At 41.3% G+C, this 15,656-nt stretch overlaps 1 protein-coding gene across 1 annotated transcript in view; it reads right to left on the bottom strand.

The window, feature by feature from the left end:
- Positions 1–2,470: 2,470 nt before the first annotated feature.
- Positions 2,471–15,656, bottom strand: part of ache (acetylcholinesterase (Yt blood group)) — a 29,515-nt gene continuing 16,329 nt past the window's right edge. The window contains exons 3-9 of the mRNA XM_026161342.1: positions 15,198–15,421; positions 14,838–15,098; positions 12,704–12,926; positions 12,300–12,542; positions 11,679–11,871; positions 10,608–10,777; positions 2,471–5,546 (exon numbers count right to left, since the gene is read on the bottom strand). Coding sequence (XP_026017127.1) covers positions 5,425–5,546; positions 10,608–10,777; positions 11,679–11,871; positions 12,300–12,542; positions 12,704–12,926; positions 14,838–15,098; positions 15,198–15,421 — 1,436 coding nt within the window. The 3' untranslated portion in view covers positions 2,471–5,424. The remainder of the gene's footprint in view (positions 5,547–10,607; positions 10,778–11,678; positions 11,872–12,299; positions 12,543–12,703; positions 12,927–14,837; positions 15,099–15,197; positions 15,422–15,656) is intronic.

Raw genomic sequence — 15,656 nt, 5'->3', positions numbered from 1 at the left:
TTGTTCCCCTCCCTTAGCCTGGTTCTGCCACATGATTCTTCATGTTACAATCGAGTTTTGCTTTTCTCCAAGTGCTTGCTCATCAGGGGTTGTTAGGTTGTTGGTGTTGTCTCTGGATCATTGTTGGCCTCACAATATGAAGCACATTGGATGGACTGCTGTTGTGATTTGGTGCTGTAAAAATTAGATTGAATTGAATCTGAGGATTAGGACAGTGTGTGATATTATTGTATCTCAATGGCTAATAAGCCCGTGTGTGGCAGCACACAGTGGCACACTGACCAATCACAGTTGAGGTTGTCACAGCTGAATGTTTTTAAGACACTTTATGACATTACAGTAGAACTTTGGGATAAACCCACAGTGCATGGCCTCACCTGATGTGCTGCCTCGCGCCCTGGAAATGGTAAAATTGTTGTGCGAGGTAATCTTTGCTAATAATAGTAGATCATCTTTATTCTTAATCAAAGATATAATCAAAGTATAAGTCTGATGAATATGTTAATCATCCATCTTCTTTGGTTTATCCGGGGCGGGGTCACAGGGGCAGCAGCCCAAGCAGAGAAGCCCAGACCTTCCTCTCCCCAGCCTCCTCCAGCTTGTCCAAGAGAACACCAAGGCCTTCCCAGGCCAGCTGAGATATAATCTCTCCAGCGTGTCCTGACAATGGGTGAGAGTAGGGATAAACATCGACTGGTAAATATAGAGTTTCGCTTTTACGCTCAGCTCTTTGTTCACCACGATAGACCGGTAGAGCATCCATATCGCTGCATCCGCATCACCAATCCGTCTGTCAATCTCCTGGTCCCTCCTCCCATTACTCGTGAATATGACCCTGAGATACTTGAACTGATCACCCCTCTCAGAGTCTTTGTCTCTAAGGTGTAGCTCATTGTTCCTCACTTGTTGCCTCAATAAGTTACAGGAAACATCGATAAAATGGTTACTGATACTTAATTCTTACGGAGCAGTGTGAGCAATGCATCACCTGCTGCCTCTGTGCCAGAACTTGTGTGGAGCGCACTTTATGATATCAGCAGCGAACAGATAAGGAGCAATAACAACATATTTTTGTCCTCCTTTTGCTCCTCCTCCAGATGGTGGCTCCCAAGGCAGCTATTAATCAGATAGATTAACAGTAGTTTTAGTGGCTTATTGACAACTAAAACTACTGTTAATCTATCTGAATATGACCTAAATTTACCATTTAGGTCATATTTGTAAATATTGTTTTTCTTATTCAGTCTTTTTTTCCCTCCGTTACATATGAGCTGCTATTATACTATCCTGCTATACTACAGCGTAGTATTTGATCACATGGAACCTTTAAAAACAGCAGAAGGTAAGTTTCCTCATATTTGAGGCTGATTTATGTGAATTATTTTGGTTTAAGAAAGTAAGACACCGGGTTTGCTGCCCTCTGCTGGTGCTGCCGACATCAAAGAACCGAAAGAAAATTACTGGATTATTTTCAGTGCTCTCTAAGATTTTGGCATCAGATTTCCCTGAACATTCCTGCTCGCTTTAAATGCGTGAGTGAATGAATAATTCAGGATGCATAGAAACATTCTGCTGTTCATCACAAACTCAATCAAACAACACATTTGTTATTTCGGTCTTATTTGGATGAATCTACTTTATTATTTAGAAAAGTCGACTCCTGTGTTTTTGTCACAATTTCACAGCATCTCATGTTTACAAACTGTCATTTTGACATTAATATTAATCCAGCAGACCCACCGAGGCAGTTAATCCACGTCCTGATTGGACACAGTGGAACTCCATCTTCCATATTTCCGCTCCAGAAAGCTTTGACGTTTTTGTTAGTGTCATTATTGTGTGTGTGCCAGTTTTACCAAACTTTATTAGTTCTCATTTGGTTCAGTCCCACACGGTTTAAAGTGATAATTCAAAACTAATTTCTTGTTCAAAGGATTAAACAGCATCACAGAAATGTTTGCCTTATCCTGTGCTGCTCGATGATAAACCAGGAGGCTCAACTACTCACAAGGTTCAGAGTGAGTCAGTATTAAACTATATGTTCATATATTTCAGCAGATGACAGAGTAGCTGTGAAACGTTTGCACACATCGTCAATCATTTGCAACAATGTATTTGCATTCACACATTCATTATTAACTTTGTGTGAATGACTTCAAGACTGTGATGTCTTTATTGTCACAACAACTGATGGATTTTATTCTCATTTCTAGGTAACCGTAATATTCAAATACTGTTGGAGCAGCAAGGCTGGCTCAGTGTTTTGCATCACCTAAACTATTAAAAGTTGAGAGATAATCAAACGACTGAAATGTTTAGTAGTTGTGTTCTGCACGGTCTTATTCTGAAGTGTGTCTGTTTCAGTGCTGCAGACTAAAAATCTTCACACGGGACACTTTTTATAGTCCAGACGGAGACTAAAACTTGTGTGTCTGTTGGTACATGCTGAGATTCAATAAAAAACTTGAGATCGACAGCAGGCTCCCTTTATTTCTGTTGCTATAGCTTAATAAAGTCAGCGTTCGTCATACACAGAGACATACTGGGAAGCTACAGAAGCCTTCAACACTTACAGTACCAGTGACTGAAACAAACAACGATGAGGCAGAGGACTGAAAAGGAGTCAAACAAACAGTTTATACAAGAAAATAGTCATCGGCACTCATATTAAGTTCATACTTTGAATAAATATTGCTTTTAAAATGACTCTGCCCCTCATCGTTGCTGTTTTATCACGTTTTATTTTCACTGCGTTAAATATCAAATATATTCCTTTACTGATGCATTTCTGTTATTGCTAACATCAAACGTACCTTACATGAGATACTGGATAATAGGCTTGTTGAAAGTACAAATTTCACAGAATATAACAGTCAGAGTTTGGTAGGATACACTGCAGATGATGGGCTTCTGGACATGCACAAGGACTCGATAGAAGTGGCTTAAGCAGGATCTCTCTGTCCGAGAGGAGCTGGAGGGAGGAGGTGTCAGTCACATGGCCTTTCAAACATGCACTCTTTACTGGTATTTTACACATGTACAATACTTTTTTTTGTCATATTTAGTTCTTTTTAAAGCTAGACTACACGACTGAGCCACAAATAGGAGCTTTACATGCCAACGGGGACACTGTGCTGGGGCAGCCAACAGCTAATCAGAGCGTCGCTTCAGCTCCCTCACAATACTCAAATGGAAATGTAAGAAAGGCTGACAGAAGTACAGTGATAACACACATACATACACAGTGATATGGGTGGTAGTGACTCATAACTCAGGCAGAGTTGCCCCAAAGTCTTGTACGATTATACTTTTAATGTAGAATATAATAGATTTGAATGCAAATATTACTTTAATAAATATTCACAAGTTATTTAGTGTGCAGAAAATATGGATGAATAACAACCTGCCAGGTGACCGAGCTCGTATCACAGGTCTTGTGTAAACAAGACAACTGGATGTAAAGTGAATCATTTACTGCTAAACTAATAATAACTCATGAGGCAACATATCTTAACAAAGATAAGGGGAACAAACGGTATCTGGATCCTACGCAAACAAGGTTATAATCTGACTAAACTGTCTTGATTCTTCAGTATAACATGCTCACAACACAGGGAACGATGCAGGCTCCGACTTCTTTCATAAGATATGCAAATATAAGATTATCGTCATTAAGTAAGAGTAAGAGGCGGCTTGGGTCACCGAAGCACCCAGAAATGGGAAAATTGTGAGCATCAAGTTAAAGGTTAAAAGTCTTTTTCTTGATTTTCTTTCAAATGCAGGTGAATGCTGCCACACATGAGTGTTTGCAACCAAATCACAGGATCGAACATGCAAACGTCTTTTTATGGCCCTGGATGTAACAAAATGCACATCTGAGTTTTCAAATGATCAGTGCATATCTGTATTACTTTTGTGACATAGGAGTGCATTTCTCCGTCTTGTCATTTTCCCATCACTTCTCCACCTCTGCATTCAGCAGGTCCTGTTGGCTAGCAGGCCAGAGGCTGAGCCAGTACTCTGCCACATTATCCTGCAGCTGAGTGAATTACTCTACCTCCATTAGACTAACAACAAAGCAGGAGCACCAAGGAAGGGGGAAGGGAGAGGGAGCAGTGATGTAACAGAGCCGACAAGGAAGGAGGGACAGATACGGCAGATGATGAATAAGGAATAACTAAAAGGAGGGAGCGAAAGGAAACAAACGAGGAATGGAAAAGGCCTAACATAAAAGTGAGAAACAGGAAGGGAGAGGCGGGAATAATGGATAAAGGAAAAGAGTAAGAAAGAAATGAGGGTGGGTGGAGGTTTATTAGAGATGAAGATGACAACTAGAGTGGAGAGGACAATAAAAGGGAAGGAAGATGGAGAGGCAGAAAGCAGAGAGAGGGACTGGATGAAGGGTTGTTGTGGTGGAAGACAAACAGGAGTGACAGAAAAAAGGAGGAAAAGAAAGATCGAGCTTACTGTCTCACACATGAGTGGCACACGGGACCCCTGTGAAGGACACTGGGTGGCCACGCACACATGCACAATTCAGTGCAGTTGTGCAGAAGAATCGACCCTCACAGGAAGGCTGAACATTTAGAAGAATTGAGCACCGACGCGCTTCAACAGACAGGCGATGCTCAAGAGGACCCATAAACATCAACGGGACTCGTTTCTGTTTCCATTCAACTGTGAAACTGAGTGAACTTGTAATATAATGCGAGTTAGGCACCAGTCAGTTGGTCTGGATGTAATATACTATCTACATCTCACATCAAACTAGAATACAGCAGTTTTAACATTGAGTAAAATGTAAGGAATCAGATATTTTCACACACAGCAACAGTTAGATAAATGCAAAATAGTATATGGCTTACCACAGGAGAAACACACAAACAAAGCAAGACCAGTACAGGTAATGGGAGTAGTGGTTGTAACAGTATTAATAAAAATAACTAAATAAATAAAAGAGAAACAAAACAGTGATGAGACCAAAAATACAACTGATATGTTGGAAAGAAGAAATCCCCAGAAAGCAAAAAAAGTGACGAGATGACCACAGAGATGAGTGAGGTTACAGTAAATCCGTAGTGGAGCAGTGTGACGGGTCAGTTAAGTTATCTGAGTCAAACTGGGCGGTTTCTGAGACGCACACATAGTTACGCACACACATTCGAGGTAATGACGCATCTTTACTCCTCCAATGACAAGTTTTACTCCACAGCCCTTAAGTTCCACAGACACACATACACAAATAAAAAAACAAAACAATAAATATTATAAATAATATAAATAAATGACAACAGTGCCTCTGCTTGTGTATGCTGTGAACCAAAAGAACCACAAAAAGATGTCAGCCTTCACTCAGGAACTATGGAGGAAAACAGCCACGGCTCGCTCGCCGCTCTTCTCTCCGTCGTCTCCTCGCTGAGGCGCTCAGAGGTCAGTGCAGCGCTCCTGCTTGCTGTAGTGGTCAAACTGACTCTTCCAGTGCATCATGTAGGAAGACCAGCGGTGAAACTCCACCTTCCACTGACGTTCTGCCTCATCTATGTTGTCTGAGAGAAGAAACAGAGACAGAACAGCAAAAACGGTTAGCAGTTGAGCTTGAAGTAGGGCTGCCACGATTTGTCGACTAGTCACGATTCGTTGATAGTTTTAATAGTCGATCCGTCGTTTGAAGCTTTGTAAGATCCCAAAAGACGCAGGAATAAGTAGAAGGATTTAAGAGTGTAATAACGGACTGAAACAGAAGATGGCAGCACTGCATGTACAAGGATGCCAGCTGCCGTTAAACCCCGAAGAAGAAGAAGCAGCAGTGACCGGTATCGGAGCTGTGTCCAAATTCAGGAACCGCATTTGTAGCCCAATTACGTTTCAGTGACACGAGGAAGGCTGTGCAAATTCAAAAACTCCTCCAAATGGGTCTGACGAATGCGTCCTTCATTTCCCCAGATTTGAAGGATGGGTCGGGTGAATCCTTCGTGGCCAACCTATCCCATCTTCCAAACCTAATGCGCACCTTGTTCTTTGCCTTTTTTTTTTAATTAGCTAAAGCCAATTGCAGTTTCCAACAATGGTGGCAGCTAGTTAGTTTTAATATTACTCTTATTACTCTTTCTGGGTCACAAAATAAACTTTTAAGATATTTTCAGGCGAGAATGTAGCTGTGTAAACCTCAAATATCTGCTCAGTTTATCAAGACACCACATATTTGGAAAAGTTCGGCGATGTTTTCGGAGACGTTACCCACCAGCTCGATAACTAGAGGGTTCAAGGCTCACTAGAGCCGGTGAGAACACCGGACTCCCGGCACATCGTTTTCAGACCCCCGCGGTCTTTCGCCACTCAGGTTAAACATGATATACAAGTCACTTAGATAACTTATGATCAGTGTTGGGACTAACGCGTTATTAAGTAACGCGTTACAGTAACTACGTTATTATTGTGGTAACAAGCACAGTAACTAGTTATTATGCCAAAACCGGGAATGCGTTACTCGTTACTGGGATTTAGATGGGCTCGTTATTCGTTACTTCGTGTGGTGGCTATCGCGGAGCTTCCACAGATTCAATAACATTAGCAAGTGGTGGAAGCCAGCAGGTGGATGAAGGAAAAGGGAGGCAAGAGGAGAGACCCGAAGCGGCCGCCGGTCCGAGTATCAGGTGAACTGAACTTCAGGTAAGAAGTTATAAACTGCAGTCTCTCTGGGTCAGATATAAACCAAGTTTAGGTGGAGTTTATTTTCGTTATGCTGACTTTTTCGTACTGCGTGTTAGCTAGCATGACGGAGTTTCTATACAGCTGGGTGGGTGCTATGTTACTGATGTTGAACTTTATTTTGTTCATAAGGTTAATTACTGCCAACCGTCCTGTAAAAAAACGGAATCGTCTGGTATTCAGAGAAAATATTACGCGTTTCTTATTGAGGTGAAAAGAAACACAGTTTGTCCCGGACTTCAGCTACAATGAAAAAGGCACAAAGCTGGAGTTACTCTGTGTCTTTGCTGCACAGCTGCCTCTTCTTCTCTCATCCTCTCACCCTCCCTCTCCTGTTTGTACTTCAGTCATGAAACTGATCAATGATCAGCTGATCGGCTTTTCTCTCTTGTTTGTTTATCGCCCACTTTGCGCCAGAAAGAGGAAACCAGCGGATGTCGCGTTAAACAACAGCAGCATGTTTGATCAGCTGTTGTTAGAATTTATTTAATATTAATTTCTAGTATCAGCTGATGTTTGCTGGAGCCACAGCTGTAAAGCTGCTGGTCATGATGTCGGTTTGGTTATGTGATGAGAGGGAAACATGAAGATGAAACCAGGAGACGTCCTTACTGAATCATCAGAGCTGTGATGGAGAAACAGGTTTACCTTTTAGGTGACATGAATGAGTTGAAGGGAAGTTATGAACTGTTTCTGAGAGACAAATAACACCAGGATCCTTTTCTAAGCAGCTGACAGCTGGTAACTGTGCAGGGGCGGGTCTAGCAAAGTGTTGCCAGGGGTCCATGTAGGGCATTAAAAGGGAAAGGGGGGCACAAGGAAATACTTTTCTTTCTTATTCTCATTTAAAATGTCTCACTTTTAAAAAAATAATTATCTGAGTCTTACAACAAACGATTGATAGATTGATGCATATATACCATCAGAACAGTGTACATCACTGTCACAACAGTGTTTATTTTCATTCAAAGGCTTTATGTTTTTCCTATAATGGTGGGCTGGTGTCTAGTCAAAATGCCCGGGACAATTTTTTTGTCCCAGTCCAGCCCTGTATGCAGCTCATCTGCAGTCTGGTGTTACCTACATCTTCCTATTCAGAAGGCAGAATTTCCGAGTTCTGAGTACAATCGAAAGCACCACGACTGCAGTTTTTGTGTTGGATGTAAAAAGCGAGGATAGAATGGCTAGGATACAATCAGGCGTGGGATTTCTCTCGTGGAAATGTGCACATTATTTTTTCCTTTCTATTGGTAGGTGGCACAGTGCACTGTGGCAAGTAAGCAAGCTAGAAGACTGGCAGAAAACATATCAAATGCTTAAAATGAGAACATGAGTAACATTTTAGAAAGAAAAAATACAGTCATTTTAAATTTGATGACAGCAATGCATCTTGAAGTTGGGACAGGACCAAGTTTAAAGAGTTTATTTGCTCTAAATGCTGTACATACCTTTTAGCATTGATAAAAGGTCTGTGTAACATACCAAATCCATGCTAAACAAACCAGATACCTCCTTAGGTCAAGAGATGCAGGGTCCATGTTTTCCTAAACGAATTTGAAATTTTGATTCATCTGACCACAGTTCTCCATGTTCCCCCAGACCATATTGAATTCGTTTTTCTATGGCAGAGGTTTAACCTGCATATGTGGATGGTATGGTAAACTCCTTTTACATACTGTGATTTCTGGATAAATATCAGAATCATGTCTGTTTTTTTTAATGCAGTGCTGCCTGATCAGTATCCAAGATTGATTTTCACGTTGTCCCTCGTGCACAGAGATTTCTCCCATGATCTTTTAAGGACATACAGTAATATACTGTAAGTAATAAGACATCCAAATCTTTGCAATTTTACATTGAGGACTATTAAGTAGACACTCTTCCACAATCTGTAGATGCAGCTTTCTGCAGACTGGCGAAGCTCCATTTCACTGTCACGTGACAGAAAAAGCTTGGAGAACACTGCCCGTCTTTACTTCTGAGAAATTCCGCCTGCCTTTTAATATCCAGTCATGTTACTGTGCTGGTGCCAGTTAACCTAATTAGTTGCAAAATGATCTTCAAGCTGTTCTATTTTTAGAAGCTCTTGCTTTCTAAGCCTTTAGAGTTAGTGTTTCCAACTTTTGATATGTATTGCTGCAATCAACTTCAAACAGAGCTAATGTTTTTCACAAAATAGAAAGTGTCTCTTTTTACTGTTTAGCAGCTTGAATCCTGTACCAGACATCAATGGGAGAGCTTTCCCCTCCCAAAAGTCCAGCAACTGCTTTCCTCAGAGTGTCGTTCAATACAGAGGGAATGAACTGGTCCGTAAATAGCACTTTTTACTCTACTTGAGCCGTCAAAGTGCTTTAAACCACCAACTTTACTACCTTCTCAGCCACAGCCACCCCAATAGTTGATGCTACACAATGGTAAATGTGGTCCTCTCCCACTTTGTTATGATGTGTTGTATTATCATCAATTTGAAAACTGCTTTATTGTCTACTCTTCAGTTTGATAGAGTTTCTGTTTTCTATTGTGAATGACTAGGGGTTATGAGATTTTCATGTCGCTCCATTCTTCTCTTAAATTTACATTTTACACAATGTCCCAAATTTTCAAAACTTGGGGTTACATATAAAGATATGATGAAATAATTTCATGGTCTGAAATCAACACCACGAACAGTTTTCAAGGGGGGAGTCAACCATCTGACACCAATCAGGAGGAGCTGCATTTATTTAAGAAAAACAAAACAACGAACTGACACAAGCTGCTACATCCCACATAGCAAAATTGGTATTTCACGGATCTCGCCCACATACTGCAAAGAATGATACAGGTACACATTAGGCTGACCACCAGTGTGTCTGCAACTGGCCCATGGCTGCACACAACTTACACATGACCCACATACTGCAAAGAATGACGGCCCTTTGGTGGCCCAGATCTGGTTTGCCAGAGGTGGCCCCCACATGGGCCAGTTGCAGACACACTGGTGGTCCTGTGCTGGCCCAGAACAGTTTCAGCTCTGGCCCCAGATGTCAGCCTAATGTGTACCTTAATCAAGCCATGTAATAACAACATGTGCCGGAACATAATAGTGCAAAAGTAACATGACGAAACTCTGTTGAGACAGTGAATGGCCTGATTCTTATATAGCACTTTTCTACTCTCCCGGATTACTCAAAGTGCTCTATACAACATGCCACATTCACCCAATCACACACTTTCTCTGAACCGAGCGCTTCCTAACTGCATTCATTCACATTCACACTCTTGACATGCCGACTGGAGGAGCCAGGGATCGAACCACTAACCTTCCAATCAGTAGGTGATCTGCTCTACTTCCTGAGCTACAGCCACCCGGTGGTGACCTTGAGTAAACCGTCACTAGGTTTTGGATAAAGTGTAAACTAACAAACCTGTCAAACCTGCATTTGAAACGTTGGCTACCATAGCAGTATAGTATTGCAACAAGGCATTTGGGTCCTCTAACTAAAATAGGAAAACAGGAACATAAACAGCGCCATCACTGCCAGACCTGGCCCACATCTGGTTGACATACACCCTGCCATGACACCAGTCAGTCAGAAGTGCCAGCTTGATGCCGGATCCGGGCCAGACCTGTTTTTTATGAGCATGCCATCACATAAACAGTGCCATCTACGCCAGGCCTGGCCCATATCTGGATGACATACCACTTACCGTGCCAAAAGTCAGCCAGCAGTGCCGGCTTGACACCAGATCCGGGCCAGACCTGCCTGCTATGTGGGAAAGCTCCACTTTAGTTTAAAATAATTCTTGTATCATGCATCCAGTGAGAAGTGTCATAATTTTAAGTGGAACATAAGTGAAGACCTGCATTCAGTACAGATTTCAAGTGTAGAGATGAAGTAATATTTAATAGTATTTACCAGTAATATTGAGAAGGCGTGGCAGGAAGCGATTCCAGAATGCGCACATCTGGTTTCGCAAACCTTTGTGAATCTTGAGTGATTCGGTGTTGAGGCCAACGTGTTTTTGCTCGCTGACGGTAAACACAGGCCAGCGTTTCCCTCTATCTCCCTGCACGTCATTGGGATTTCTGATACAGACAGAACAAGAAAGGATATTACAATTACAACTAAATCAAACGAAAAAGCAGTAAAATGATCTCCAAACTAACTGTTAGATTCACAACAATTCTGCTTGCAGTCGATGTCGGTACTCGTAGTACATCACTACTTCATGTTCCATTGCAGCATGGCGCAGAACAAAGCCATTTTGCTCAATGAGAAACATATTCAGATAATCATATCTGAGTTGTTTCAAGCTCAAACATGTAGGTGCTCACTAAGGATCACTAAATTTTATTTCATTTCATTTCATTTTTGTCTGTATTATTGTAGGGTCTACCTTACAATATAAAGCGCCTTGAGGCGACTGTTGTTGTGATTTGGCGCTGTATAAATAAAACTGAATTGAATTGAATACAGGAAATGTCTGACAGTGTTTCTTGCTGCAGTCATTCCACCAAGTACTGAATTGTCTTCCAAGCTGATTAAATACTGATCACTCACTAAAATGCACATGAATTTGTAACTGTTACAGAATGTTTTGTTTTTGCTGACAGTTTATGCTACTATTAAAATAAATTGTAGCTTTCTCAATTCTTTGTAACTGGATACAATTTCAAAAGGAGATCAAATAATTTAATTTCCCCCACTGTGTACCTCACAGTGTTAACATTTACTTATTAAAGCCTTTCCTTTAAGCCAAGTAGCATGAGGGTTAACTGTCAGGAGAAGCTCTCTGTGCCTCCAAATTCATGTCAAGACTCATTAACCTGCAGTCTCACAGGAATTAAAGGGCTGCTTACTCATACAGCTTTTCCTGCATTATTTATTTTGACTGAAAAACATGGCTGCTGAGGTGCATTTGCATAAAAAAGACTGGACGTGGACATAGACCCTGATTCCATAGGTAGTTTTTTTTTGTGGCCTCACCCAGTCCGAGCAAAGTTGGCCCAATATTTCATCATACGCCGGCTTAGCTTCTCCTCATCTCGGGTGTAGTTGAGTCTCTTCACCAGTGGCAGCCCGAAAACAAATTCAATCTCATAGCCATGGATCACCCCCATCCATTCTGGCCAGGCCAGATTGGATGCCCGGTGATCGAAAAGGTAAAGATACATCCCTCCTTAAGAAATAAATGGTGGAAGAAAATGCATGAAAATTACAATTATAAATAATTAATCATCATTATTATTTCATTTTTACTCAGAAACTACAGATATGTTTTAATCTTTTACAAGGACAGTTAAAAAATAAATCATTTTTCCAACTAGAATATTTTACTGATCTATCATCAGAGTATCAACAGTTTCGCTTACATGACAAATGCAGATTAAATTGTTGTAAAGTTGTCCTGCACATTATAGCATATTTTAAACAGCTATCATCTGCATTAAAAAGTGAAAACATGAAATTTAACGCACAGTTTAATTTAAGTATCGTACCAAATTGTTCTATCAACAGAAAGCAGGTCATTCAAACAGTAGCGTGTCTGGGTATGGGATATATATACTTCTAGATCTGTCAGACCACACTGGTACTCGGGTATCCTACCTTGTGAGTTTCCACTGTTCACCCCACCAAAGTTGATGCCACCCACATTAGCCTTGAGGGCATTGTGTTGTGCATAAGAGCGAGCGAAGTGGGCCAGCGGGCAGATGACGTTGTGGTCACCGACAATGTCATCCATGGCATCACGGTTTTTTATTTCATTATTCTCATCCATCCAGTCGGTGTACTGCAGCACCACTGCTTCCAGGCCGATATCATTAGCATGAGGTACGCTCAGCCTAACACCTGGAAGAGTGACACTGAAGTTTTTAACAAGATAGAAGTAAAACTGTGCCGTAATAACCTGAAGCAGAATTAACTTGAATGTTTTGGATGGATTTATACAATTCTCTCTGCTCAGTTACATATATCCATCCAAAAAACAAACATGATTTTGGAGAACTTACTTTCCAGGAAGTCCTCTCTGGAGATCAGACTGTCGTTGTCCTTGCTGAAGCCTGGTGCTCCATACAGCAGGAAGTAGGAGCCTTCATTCTGATTAACGCCGAGGAGAATTTGCGTGTCTTTAAAGTTCCCTGAGTTGAGCATGGCCTCAGGAGTGTCGGGCAGAAACTCGCCATCCACAACAGGCACAAATGAAAATCGGAACAGAGCGGACCATGGCAGAACCTGCATGGATTACAAACCCACATGGGACTGTGAAATAACGCAACATTGAACACCAAGAAGTGCTACTTTCTACTCCAGAACCAAGCTACTCCTTTTGTGTGACTTTTACATACTGGTACTGGGGCTGCAACGATTCGTCAACATGACGTCGTCGATTATAAAGATTTGGCAACGGGGAGATTTAAAAAAATGTGGAAGCATGTAACAGCAAACAAAGTTAAATGCAGACTGTGCAAAGCAGAGCTTTCCTTCCATGACAGCACTGATGCAGTGCACGAGCATTTAAAACGCTGGCACGCTGGAGCTGCGATGTCCAAATGGGTCAGTTTTATGAAGTTAGTGGGTTGTCTGTGAAGGTTCTCAGTCATCCAGGTCATCGTAGTCAAAGGAGCTTGCAAAGAAAAGCGTCTGGACTTCTTTAAGTTGCTTGAAGACGTTTCACCTCTCATCCGAGAAGCTTCTTCAGTTCTGAGGTCAAATGGTGGAGAGTCCCAGATATAAACCTAGTGGGAGAATCCCCCCACAGAGGGACAAGCAACTTAAAGAAGTCCAGACGCTTTTCTTTGCAAGCTCCTTTGACAAGTTAGTGGGTTGCATTGACATGTTGTTTATATGAATGTTTTTACAGTAATGTTTACATTAGCTGTCGGAAACTTCTCAGGATGAAACGTGATAGTAAATCTTTAAATCTCACACTTTAATATTGCAGTAAACCTCTTCCACCTAATGAGAAACTATGATCTATAACCAAATATGTGATGAGCAACGGTCTTTTCTAAATCTGTTTTGTTGGTAAATGATCGTGATGAACATGTTCAGAGTAATTGTGGATTCATGAACTGAATCATCTGTAAACTTTGTTAATCCTGTCAGACCCAACCCGTCAAAAAATAGCCAGAAAATTCAGATTTTTTTGAACTGAGATGTTTATTAACCCTTAAAACAAAATCCACAATATTTTTTTTTGCTATATCGTGTTGTGTATGATATATTTTTATTATATATTTTTTGTATCGCATTCGATACATTGGGCATTTTTGGCAACAATGTTAATTTTAGACAAAAAATAGTTTTGTCCACAACATTTTGAAATTATGGGAAGTACTGATCATGTTGATGTGACAGAGGTCTCAGAAACTTATAGCATTACAGGGTTAACCTGTTATTTTGGACTAGAAAGCAAATTAGTTTCCTATTTGCACATTATTTTGTATTTAAATACTAATAGCACTTTAATTGACCTTATTTTGACAGTCCTATTGAGTCCTTTTAAAAATACATTTGATTATTTTCAAATTCATGTGTTTCATTATTTTAATTTTCTGTGGAACGAGACAGCAGAGTGGGCAGATTTGAGCAGGTGAGGACTGAAGACTAGAACAGGTTTGCCCACAGCACTGTGAGAGTTGTTGAAATAATCGCTGGCTAACTGACTAATGGAAGGAAAATTGGCAGATTGTTCAACTACCAACATAATCTTCAGTTGCAGCCCTGACTGATACAGGTACATACTGGCATGGTCCCTCTGTCCTCGTTAGTCTGACCTCCCATTTCGGTCTTCAGTTACTGAAACACGGCTCCTTATATCCGTGTTTGTGCAACTTGGCTTTGAATGAGAAAAACTTACTAACTACATGCCCTTGGTTGGAGAAGCCCGTGCTGGAGAGCAGTGGGCTGTTTTGTGTTCTTAGGAGCACTCTCCTGAACTGTTTGAGAGAGTCTTGCGTTTGAGTCCGGTCTGATTTTGATCCTTAACAACATATTGTGCACTTAGTAGGAACCACAGGTAATAAACCATGTCATTGCATCACAGAGCCAGTGGTTTGAATTTAAAGAACATCAAACTGAAAATAAGTCTCTCGTCCACGTTGCAAACAACACGATAAGTCAAGCAGAATTTGTGTAAATTACCTGCCACTCATGATCGATAAGTTGCTGTGGACTTTTACTGCGCAGACAGTCTATTATCTCGGTATCATTGCCTCCGTTGCAACCGACGAACTTTGCCAGCTGTGTAGCACGTCTGCGGGCTTCAGCGGGACTCACTGAGGCCCAGGGGCAGTTGGGGACCCCGCTCTGGAGGATGGCTCTAGTGAAAGTGGGTCGGCTGTCTGGAGACAACAGGTGGAATCCTACTGAAGCTCCGCCAGCACTCTCGCCAAAGATCGTAACCTGTTTCACAGAGAGAACAAACAGAAAACTAAATCAAAACAGGCTCATAATTATTCTAGCATAACAGAGGCTAGGCAAATAAAGCAATAAGAAACACACCTGTTTAGGGTTTCCACCAAAGAAATGGATGTTGTCTTGTACCCACTGCAGCGCCATCCTCTGGTCAAGGAGGCCGACATTGCCAGGAGCCTCGGAGGAGCCATGCAGAGCCAGGAAGCCGAAAGCACCGATCCGGTAGTTCATCGAAACCACAATGACTGTCTCGCTGTGAGCTAGGTAACGACCATCATACACATCCAGAGAAGAAGATCCACTGTAGAAGCCTGGAAACGTGGAATATCACAGCATTAACCTACAATATTAGAGCGTACTACAACAATTCATCACTGTTATTCAAGACGTTTAATGATTAGAATTCCAGCGTAATATCCTCAGTCCTTCTACATAAAAAATAATCTGACAGACGAGGAATTTTCTAATGTAATATATCAGGAACGGCTAACCCAGTGCTCCAATGACAATTGGAGTGATATTCCCAGTATGGTTTGTGAATTCTTA

This window comes from Astatotilapia calliptera, chromosome 3, assembly GCF_900246225.1.
Source record: "Astatotilapia calliptera chromosome 3, fAstCal1.2, whole genome shotgun sequence".
In the NCBI taxonomy this organism is placed as follows: Eukaryota; Metazoa; Chordata; class Actinopteri; order Cichliformes; family Cichlidae; genus Astatotilapia; species Astatotilapia calliptera.
This window is presented reverse-complemented; position numbering and strand designations above follow the sequence as displayed.